This window comes from Nerophis ophidion, linkage group LG08 (assembly GCF_033978795.1).
Source record: "Nerophis ophidion isolate RoL-2023_Sa linkage group LG08, RoL_Noph_v1.0, whole genome shotgun sequence".
Lineage (NCBI taxonomy): Eukaryota > Metazoa > Chordata > Actinopteri > Syngnathiformes > Syngnathidae > Nerophis > Nerophis ophidion.
The window spans coordinates 12,728,076-12,739,924 of NC_084618.1; the positions used below are offsets into that span (position 1 = coordinate 12,728,076).

At 36.2% G+C, this 11,849-nt stretch overlaps 1 protein-coding gene across 3 annotated transcripts in view; it reads right to left on the reverse strand.

Moving 5' to 3' along the window:
- LOC133557320 (regulator of G-protein signaling 9-like) overlaps positions 1-10,096 on the reverse strand; it is an 80,406-nt gene extending 70,310 nt beyond the window's left edge. The window contains exons 1-2 of one of the 3 annotated variants that reach the window (XM_061907696.1): positions 9,096-10,096; positions 717-813 (exon numbers count right to left, since the gene is read on the reverse strand). In XM_061907696.1, the coding sequence (XP_061763680.1) occupies positions 717-813; positions 9,096-9,164 (166 nt within the window). In that variant the 5' untranslated portion in view covers positions 9,165-10,096. The remainder of the gene's footprint in view (positions 1-716; positions 814-9,095) is intronic. The other 2 variants (XM_061907695.1, XM_061907694.1) reach the window with 2 other exon arrangements.
- Between the last annotated feature and the right edge of the window lie 1,753 nt (positions 10,097-11,849).

Below are 11,849 nucleotides of genomic sequence, written 5' to 3' on the forward strand. Positions count from 1 at the left end.
TTCGTCCCCAACACCTTGTGACAGTATCCATCCTTGGTTAAAACTAAAATATTTTTTCCAAAAACAAAATCTAGTTTAGTGTTCCTAAGGATGACATTTTCATACATCATGATTATAAAACATTATTACCTTAAAGTATGATTCACATTAAAACATTTCTATTCTCCTATCTATGGTAGTTGGAGTTGCAGACAACTTCATTACTGCTAATTAACAGTTTTCAGTAATGTCACAGAAGATGCAGGGTTTGCTTTAACATTTAAGTGGTGAAACTTCCTATAAGAGGACAGCTGTAGTGCTGTATTCTGAGGATCATGTCAAATTTAATGTGAACTTTTTCTTTTCACATACAAATTTGTTTGAATTATGCACAATTATTTAGATTTGGTCCCCATGAACCATATTAACTCTTTTTCCCCGGAGTCCCCAGTAAGAATGAACAGCACATTACTTTATTAATCCCGGAATTTAAAGACGTGTATGAGCTAACTGGGCACTGGCTATTTTACCCCAAAAATGTTATGCCTCCACAACCTTTTGAAAGGGTGGTCCCCACAAGTACCGAACAACAACTTGGTCCCCATTCCAAATATAACCTGTGTGTGTGTGTGTGTGTGTGTGTGTGTGTGTGTGTGTGTGTGTGTGTGTGTGTGTGTGTGTGTGTGTGTGTGTGTGTGTGTGTGTGTGTGTGTGTGTGTGTATGTGTGTGTGCTCACCAATGATGGCGTGCGGTATGGTGGTGATGACCAATCGCTGCGGCTGTGACTTCACTCCTGATTTCGGATCCTGCATCTCCAGCAGCACCTTTTCCGCCTCCAGAGGGAGGCAGGGAAGGAGGAGGGGGTTAGTGTTGCCGTGACAACTGATGCTCGGATGCTGGAAGGCGAATGGCATTTCTTTACAGAAGGGGTCACCAACGTGGTGCCCACGGGCACCAGGTAGCCCGTAAAGACCAGATGAGTCGCCCGCTGGCCTGTTTTTAAAAATAGCTCAAATAGCAGCACTTACCAGTGAGCTGCCTCTATTTTTTAAATTGTATTTATTTACTAGCAAGCTGGTCTCGCTTTGCTCGACATTTTTAATTCTAAGAGAGACAAAACTTAAATAGAATTTGAAAATCCAAGAAAATGTTTTAAAGACTTGGTCTTCACTTGTTTAAATAAATTAATAAAAAATGTTTAACTTTGCTTCTTATAACGTTCAGAAAGACAATTTTAGAGAAAAAATACAACCTTAAAAATGATTTTAGGATTTTTAAACACATATACCTTTTTACCTTTTAAATTCCTTCGTCTTCTTTCCTGACAATTTAAATCAATGTTCAAGTATTTTTTTTTTATAGTGAAGAATAATAAATACATTTTAATTTAATTCTTCATTTTAGCTTCTGTTTTTTTTAAGAAGAATATATGTGAAATATTTCTTCAAAATTATTATGATTAAAATTCAAAAAAATTATTCTGGCAAGTCTAGAAAATCTGTAGAATCAAATTTTAATCGTATTTCAAAGTTTTTTGAATTTCTTTTAAATTTTTTGTTCTGGAAAATTTTGAAAAAATAATGATTTGTCTTTGTCAGAAATATAGCTTGGTCCAATTTGTTATATATTCTAACAGAGTGCAGATTGGATTTTAACCTATTTAAAACATGTCATCAAAATTCTAAAATTAATCTTAATCAGGAAAAATTACTAATGATGTTCCATAAATTCTTTTTTTAATTTTTTCAAAAGGATTCGAATTAGGTAGTTTTTCTCTTCATTTTTTTGGGTTGAATTTTGAATTTTAAAGAGTCGAAATTGAATATAAACTGTTTCAAAATTCAATTTTTTTTTTTCGTGTTTTCTCCTTTTTTAAACCGTTCAATTAAGTGTTTTTTTCATCATTTATTCTCTACAAAAAACCTTCCGTAAAAGGAAAAAAAATGTACGACGGAATGACAGACAGAAATACCCATTTTTTCATATTTATAGTTTTATTTAGTAAAGGTAAATTGAGCAAATTGGCTATTTCTGGCAATTTATTTAAGTGTGTATCAAACTGGTAGCCCTTTGCAAAAAGGTTGGTGACCCCTGCTTTAAACCTTCTGAGAAAGTTTTCGTAAAATGCGTAGCGAGGTGTGTCTCCCTCATCCACCCCTCCGGTGAAATAATTATTCAATGCGGCTATTAAGACAGGTGTGTCCAAAAGTGAGGCCCCGGGGGGCCAAATTTGCGAATTTTTTTTAATGGCCTGAGACTTATTTAAAAAAAAAATACTGTTTAAAAATCATTACAAAAAGTGGAGTAAAAGAGCAAAGAGGCGAATTATAACAAGAAAAAGCTGCAATTAAAGTTTTTGTCTTTAAAAACTGTCATTTGTTTAAAAATAAATAAATAAATAATGAATCAAAATCAATGTTTAATTGTGAATGACCTTCTCAAGGCTCCAATTACTTCACATCAGATATTCCACTTTTTATTTTTACCACTCTTTACCATTTTTTTCCACTTTTAAATATGTTTTGGAAAAATATCACACATTTTTGTGCGTTTGCCATAAATAAAAAAAAACATTTTCTTTGACAAAAAGTCATAAAACAAACAAAAACAGCATTTAAAAAAATATATAAAAAATGTATAATCAACGGCCACATTGTAAGTTGATTTATAAGTGAAGTGAATTATATTTATATAGCGCTTTTCTCTAGTGACTCAAAGCGCTTTACATAGTGAAACCCAATATCTAAGTTACATTTAAACCAGTGTGGGTGGCACTGGGAGAAGGTGGGTAAAGTGTCTTGCCCAAGGACACAACGGGAGTGACTAGAATGGCGGAAGCGGGAATCGAACCTGGAACCCTCAAGTTGCTGGCACGGCCACTCTACCAACCGAGCTATAGATTCAATCCTGACAATGATACTAATTAAAAAAACGTATTACTTATTTTTAACACTTAACACTTTTCAGGTGGTGACATGTCCGCCACCCCAAAAGGGACAAGCGGTAGTAAATGGATGGATGGATGGATGGATGGAACACTTTTTAAACAAATATTCCACTTACAATGTTTTTTGGGGGGAAATATTGCAAGTTTTGTGTGTTCGCCATAAAAAAACAACTGTTTTGTTTTTGTTTTTTATTTTAAAAAAAGGGCATATAAAAAAATAAATAAAATCTTATATTTGATGGATGGACCTGAAGTTGATCTGGAGACTAAAGTGTTGCAGGGGAAAAAAAATACAAAATAAAAACTTTAATGAGAGTGAGCCATTTTGGTTCCCTATGAACTTTTGTTGGATTTTTTTAAAAACAGTTTGGTAAAAAAAAAATATAATAATGAGTTCAAATCAATGATGTTATGAAATATTAAGCTATTCAAGGCTCAAATTACTTCACATCAAATATTCCGCTTTGGATCCATTTTGGGGGGACATCATGCATATATATTTTTTTTTGCCATAGAGTTAAGTTAAAGTACCACTGATAGTCATAAAAAAAGAGTTGTCTTTGCCAAAAAGGCATAAAATATTTTTTAAATGTTTGTAGACGTTGCATAAAAAATAATACAAATATTCAACTTATTTTTTTATTTTTTATGACGAAGACCCAAACTTGAGGGGATCCCTAGAGGTTAAAATATAAATATTTGTCATATTGGATTTAAAAAATGAAAAATATCATAACGCCTAGATTTTTTAACATGCCTTCATGATGCAGCATTTCGCATTAAATGACTTGCCGTCCACATAAATTAAAGCGGCAATTCCCAAAATATTAAGTTGCATCCACATAAATTCATGTGGCCAATGACATAAAATGTGGTGACGTACACATAAATCAATATGGAATACACATAAATTAATGTGGCGAATCACATGAAATGATGTTGCGGGCCACCCAAAAAATAATGCAACATATCACATAAAATGATGTGGCATATCACATAAATTGAGGTGGCAGGCTACGTCCATAAAAGCAGCAAATCACTTAAAAAATGTGGCGGGCCACACAAAAAATTATGCAGCAAATCACATTAAATTAAGTGGCATCCACATAAATTAACGTGGAATACACATAAATTAATGTGGAAAATCGCATCAAATGAAGTGGCAGCCACATCAATTCATGCGGCAAATCACATAAAATTAGGTGGCGTACACATAAATTAATGTGGAATCCGTATAAATTATTGTGGAAAATACATAAAATGATGTGGCGGGCCACATTAATTAATGTGGCATATCACATAAATTGATGTGGCAGGCTACGTCCATAAAAGCGGCAAATCACTTTAAAAAATGTGGCGAGCCACACAAAAAATAATTAAGCAAATCACATAAAATTAAGTGGCATCCACATAAATGAATGTGGAATACACATAAATTAATGTGGAAAATCGCATCAAATGAAGTGGCAGCCACATCAATTCATGCGGCAAATCATATAAAATTAGGTGGCGTACACATAAATTATTGTGGAATACGTATACATTATTGTGGAAAATACATATAATGACGTGGCGGGCCACTTAATTAAAGTGGCATATCACATAAATTGAGGTGGCAGGCTACGTCCATAAAAGTGGCAAATCACTCAAAAAAATGTGGCGGGCCACACAAAAAATTATGCAGCAAATCACATAAAATTAAGTGGCATCCACATAAATGAATGTGCAATACACATAAATTAATGTGGCATCCACATAAATTCATGCGGCAAATCACAAAAAATGAGGTGGCATACACATAAATGAATCTGGAATACACATAAATTAATGTGGCAAATCACAAAAAATTACGTGGAGGGTCACACAAATTCATGCGAAAAATCACATAAAATGATGTGGCAGGCCACACAAAAAATAATGCAGCAAATCACATAAAATTAGGTGACATCCACATAAATTAATGTGGAATGCACATAAATTAATGTGGAAAATTGCATCAAATGACGTGGCAGCCACATCAATTCATGCGGCAAATCACATAAAATTAGGTGGCGTACACATAAATTAATGTGGAATACGTATACATTATTGTGGAAAATACATAAAATGATGCGGCAGGCTACATCCATAAAAGTGGCAAATCACTTAAAAAAACGTGGCGGGCTGAACAAAAAATTATGCAGCAAATCACATAAAATTAAGTGGCATCCACATAAATTAACGTGGAATACACATAAATTAATGTGGCATATCAAATAAAATGACGTGGCATACACATAAATTAATGCGGCAAATCACAAAAAATGAGGTGGCGTACACATAAATGAGTCTGGAATGCACATAAATTAATGTGGCAAGTCAAAAAAAATTACGTGGTGGGTCACACAAATTCATGCGAAAAATCACATAAAATGATGTGGCAGGCCACGCAAAAAATAATGCAAAATATAAAATTAAGCGACATCCACATTAATTCATGTGGAATACACATAAATTAATGTGGAAAATCGCATCAAATGAAGTGGCAGCCACATCAATTAATGCGGCAAATCACATAAAATTAGGTGGCGTACACATAAATGAATGTGGAATACACATAAATTAATGTGGCATATCACATAAAATGATGTGGCATCCACATAAACTCATGCGGCAAATTACAAAAAATTAGGTGGCGTACACATAAATGAATCTGGAATACACATTTATTAATGTGGCAAATCACAAACAATTATGTGGCGGTCACACAAATTCATGCGAAAAATCACATAAAATGATGTGGCGGGCCACATGAATTAATGTGACATATCACATAAAATGGTGTGGCGAGCCACACAAAAAATAATTCAGCAAATCACATAAAATTAAGTGGCATCCACATAAATTAACGTGGAATACACATAAATTAATGTGGCATATCAAATAAAATGATGTGGCATACACATAAATTAATGCGGCAAATCACAAAAAATGAGGCGGCGTACACATAAATGAGTCTGGAATGCACATAAATTAATGTGGCAAGTCAAAAAAAATTACGTGGTGGGTCACACAAATTCATGCGAAAAATCACATAAAATGATGTGGCAGGCCACGCAAAAAATAATGCAAAATATAAAATTAAGCGACATCCACATGAATTCATGTGGAATACACATAAATTAATGTGGAAAATCGCATCAAATGAAGTGGCAGCCACATCAATTCATGCGGCAAATCACATAAAATTAGGTGGCGTACACATAAATTAATGTGGCATATCACATAAAATGATGTGGCATCCACATAAACTCATGCGGCAAATTACAAAAAATTAGGTGGCGTACACATAAATGAATCTGGAATACACATTTATTAACGTGGCAAATCACAAAAAATTATGTGGCGGTCACACAAATTCATGCGAAAAATCACATAAAATGATGTGGCGGGCCACCTGAATTAATGTGACACATCACATAAAATGGTGTGGCGAGCCACACAAAAAATAATTCAGCAAATCACATAAAATTAAGTGGCATCCACATAAATTAATGTGGAATACACATAAGTTAACGTGGAAAATCGCATCAAATGAAGTGGCAGCCACATCAATTCATGCGGAAAATCACATAAAATTAGGTGGCGTACACATAAATTAATGTGGAATACGTATAAATTATTGTGGAAAATACATAAAATGATGTGGCGGGCCACATGAATTAATGCTGCAAATCACATAAAATGATTTGGCGTATGAACACATTAATCTGGAATACACCTAAATTCACATGGCACACCACATAAAATGATGTGGCGGGCCACACAAAAAATAATGCAGCATATGACACAAGATAAGGTGGCGTACACATAAATTAATGTGGCAAATCACATAAAATGGTGTTGCGAGCCACACAAAAAATGAGGCAGCAAATCACATAAAATTAAGTGGCATCCACATAAATTAACGTGGAATACACATAAATTAGTGTGGCAAATCACATAAAATTATGTGGCATCCACAGAAATTCATGCGACAAATCACATAAAATTATGTGGCGGGCCACACAAAAAAATAATGCAAAAAATCACATAAAAAGAAGTGGCATCCACATAAATTAATGTGGAATACACATCAATTAATTTGGCAAATCTCATAAAATGAGGTGGGGTACACATAAATTATTGTGCAATACACATAAATTATTGTGGCAAATCACATAAAATGACGTGGTGGGCCACACACAAAATAATGCAGCATATCACATAAAATTATGTGGCCGGCCACATGAATTAATGTGACATATCACGTAAATTGATGTGGCGGGCCACACAAAAAATAATGCAGAAAATCACTTCAAATGAGGTGACAGCCACATAAATTAATGTGGAATACACATAAATTACTGTGGCAAATCACAAAAAATGATGTGGTGGGCCACCCACAAAATAATGCAGCATATCACATAAAATTATGTGGCTGGCCACTTGAATTAATGTGACATATCACATAAATTGATGTGGCGGGCAAATCACATAAAATGACATGGTGGTCCAGATAAAATAATGTGGCAAATCACATCAAATGATATGGTGGGCCACCTCAATTAACGTGACATATCACATAAATTGATGTGGCAGGCAAATCACATAAAATTATGTGGCCGGCCACATGAATTAATGTGACATAGCACATAAATTGATGTGGCGGGCAAATCACATAAAATGATGTGGTGGGCCACTTCAATTAATGTGACATATCACATAAATTTACGTGGCGGGCAAATCACATAAAATGATGTGGCCGGCCACCTGAATTAATGTGACAAAGCACATAAACTGATGTGGCGGCCAAATCACATAAAATGATGTTGTGGCCCAGAAGATTTAAAGTGGCAAATCACATAAAATTACATGGTGGGCCACATCAATCAATGTGACATATTACATAAATTGATGTGGCGGGCAAATCACATAAAATTACGTGGTGGGCCAGATAAATTAAGTGGCAAATCACATAAAATTATGTGGCCGGCCACATGAATTAACGTGACATATCACATAAATTAATGTGGCGGGCAAATCACATAAAATTACGTGGTGGGCCAGATAAATTAAGTGGCAAATCACATAAATTTATGTGGCCAGCCACATGAATTAATGTGACATATCACATAAATTGACGTGGCGGGCAAATCACATAAAATGATGTGGTGGGCCACCCAAAAAATTATGCAGCAAATCACTTAAAATTAAGTGAAATCCACATAAATTAATGTGGAATACACATGAATTACGGTGGCAAATCACATAAAATGAGGTGGCGTACATACAAATTCATCTGGAATACACATAAATTTGTGCGGCACATCACATAAAATGATGTGGCGGGCCACAAAAAAAAAGAATGCAGCATATCACTTAAAATGAAGTGGCATCCACATCAATTCAGGCGGCAAATCACATAAAATGATGTGACGTACAGATAAATTAATGTGGCGGACCACATAAAACGATGCAGCATATCACCTTAAACTTAAACGAGGTGGCGGACCACATAAAATAAAGTGGCCCGGCCACATCAGATAGAATAATCGCGGCAAATAAACATAAAACGATCTGACTTCTGTGCGTTAAACCGAGAAAGTCATGACAAACTCAGGATTGTGACGTGCCAGAACATAGTTCATTGCTAATAACCAAAACCACACAAACGTGAAGTTACGGCTTTCGACTTTATTTCCACGAACTGTAATTACTGTCAGATATTTGACCGCCAATTGCTGTAAAAGCGAAGCAATTATCAGTTTGTAATTTGCTGAGTTTCCAATGAAGATATTTTACAGGATGCAGGATGAGCGCACTTGGAGTTGGATTAACTTCTTTGGAGTGGATACGCTGCAACTGATCCTGGCTTAGCGGCTATTAAACTGCGTGACCTTCTTACTATGAAGAGGTGAACACACTTCCAGACAGAACATGTTATTGTTGTGGGAATATTCACACTTCACTGTACTCATTTGCGTTTTCTCCAACGTGGACATTGTTTTGAGGACTCCAATATGTGACACATGCAATATGAGCTCCGTTGCCACAACAACAGTCGTCCACGTCCACGAGAGTGACCGCCACGCATTGTCACGCAGCCCGAGAGAGACCCGCTGTGCTGTGACGGGAATATTAACCTACCTTTTTCAGACAGGCCATCCGTGGTCGATACCGCTGGCCGTGGTCTCGGAGAGTGTTTCGAACTGTCATGATGGCCGAGGGTAATTTCCACTACGGCTCACACACTCAATGCAACTGCGAGCTCTAAGTGTGTGTGTGTGCGCGTGCACGCGTGTGTGTGTGCGTCGCGGAGGGATGCTGATGCTGCTGCCGGAGGGGATGTACAATGATCAATACCGATGGTGCCTTCGCGCACTCACAAAAACGTCGGAATATTGATTATCGCACGCGTGTATACATTTTACAGGACTAGCACAACCAAGATATTGCTGTGTTTGAAACAATAATACATGGGAGAAGTCGTTTCTAAATTAGATTATGTTTTTTTTTTAATGCTTTTACATTTATGTCAGTGAACGCAACACCCCCGCTAGATGGAAGAGGTTCCATTTAGTATCGCGGACATTAAAGCATGGATGTATTCCAATATCTAAAATGATAAATAGACGCATATAAATGTTGTTAGAGGAGGATTGTACGTATTTATTTGTGTACTTGCTGTTTATGGCACTTCTGGTTCAATTACACGCCACGTATTTTTTTGTGCTGGGTGTATTTCCGACGCTATTGAAAGCAACACGACTCAAACTTGCGAGGGTATCAACCAATGAGGAGGCAGGATTTCTCCATCGAGGAAAAAAATGTTACGCAATAGCAGCCGCCGGCCGCTAGGGGGCGGCGTTGTATCACGGATTCGAGTTTAAAAAAGTAAAAACTTTAGTTAGGTGATCGTTTTAAGTGTTTTTGTTTTGAGAACGGAAACAATTATGTGGCAGGCTACGTCAATTAATACGGCAAATAACGTTAAATGAAGTGGCATTTACATAAATTAAGGTGGAATACACATGAATTAACGTGTCAAATCGCATAAAATGATGTGGCATCCACATGAATTAGTGCGGAAAATTGCATAAAATGAGGTGGCATACTCATAAATTAAAGCGTCAAATGCCCCAAAAATTACGGGGCAGGCTATGTAAATTAAAACGAAAAATTATGTAAAAATATGTGGCGGGCCAAGTTAATTAAAGCGGGAAATGACATAAAATGATGTGGCATCCACATAAGTTACTTGCGGCGAATCACATAAAATGAGGTGGCATACACAAAATTAAAACAGCAAATCCCCATAAATTATGTGGCTGGCTTTGTAAATTAAAGCGCAAAATCACATAAAATTATATGGCGGGCCACGGGAATTAAGGCGGCAAATCACATAAAATGAGGTGGTGTACACATAATTTGATGTGGAATACACATAAATTAATGTGGCAAATAACATAAAATGACGTGGAAAATAACAAATTTATGCTGCAATATCTGTGTTGGCCCTGCGATGAGGTGGCGACTTGTCCAGGGTGTACCCTGCCTTCCGCCCGATTGTAGCTGAGATAGGCGCCAGCGCCCCCCGCGACCCCGAAAGGGAATAAGCGGTAGAAAATGGAGAAATGCTGCAAATCGCATAAAATGAAGTGGCGTACTCATAAATTAAAGCGGCAAGTCCCCAAAAAATTACGGGGCAGGCTATGTACATTGAAACGAAAAATTATGTAAAATTATGTGGCGGGAAATTACATAAAATTATGTGGCATCCACATAAATTACTTGCGGCGAATCACATAAAATGAGGTGGCATACACAAAATTAAAACAGCAAATCCCCATAAATTTATGTGGCAGGCTTTGTAAATTAAAGCGGAAAATCACATAAAATTATGTGGCGGGCCAATGGAATTCATGCGGCAAATAACATAAAATGAGGTGGAAAATAACAAATTCATGCTGCAAATCGCATAAAATGATGTGGCCTACTCATAAATTAAAGCGTCAAATCCCCCCAAAATTACGGGGCAGGCTATGTAAATTAAAACGAAAAATTATGTAAAAATATGTGGCGGGCCAAGTTAATTAAAGCGGGAAATTACATAAAATGATGTGGCATCCACGTAAGTTACTTGCGGCGAAACACATAAAATGAGGTGGCATACACAAAATTAAAACAGCAAATCCCCATAAATTTATGTGGCAGGCTTTGTAAATTAAAGCGGAAAATCACATAAAATTATGTGGCGGGCCACAGGAATTAAGGCGGCAAATCGCATAAAATGAGGTGGTGCACACATAAATTGATGTGGAATACACATCAATTAATGTGGCAAATAACATAAAATGATGTGGAAAATAACAAATTCATGCTGCAAATCGCATAAAATGAAGTGGCGTACTCATAAATTAAAGCGGCAAATGCCCCCAAAATTACGGGGCAGGCTATGTAAATTAAAACGAAAAATTATGTAAAAATATGTGGCGGGCCAAGTTAATTAAAGCGGGAAATTACATAAAATGATGTGGCATCCACGTAAGTTACTTGCGGCGAATCACATAAAATGAGGTGGCATACACAAAATTAATACAGCAAATCCCCATAAATTTATGTGGCAGGCTTTGTAAATTAAAGCAGAAAACCACATAAAATTATGTGGCGGGCCACAGGAATTAGGGCGGCAAATAACATAAAATGAGGTGGTGTACACATAAATTAATGTGGCAAATAACATAAAATGATGTGGAAAATAACAAATTCATGCTGCAAATCGCATAAATTGAAGTGGCGTACTCATAAATTAAAGCCGGAAATCCCCCAAAAATTACGGGGCAGGCTATGTAAATTAAAACGAAAAATTACGTAAAATTATGTGGTGGGAAATTACATAAA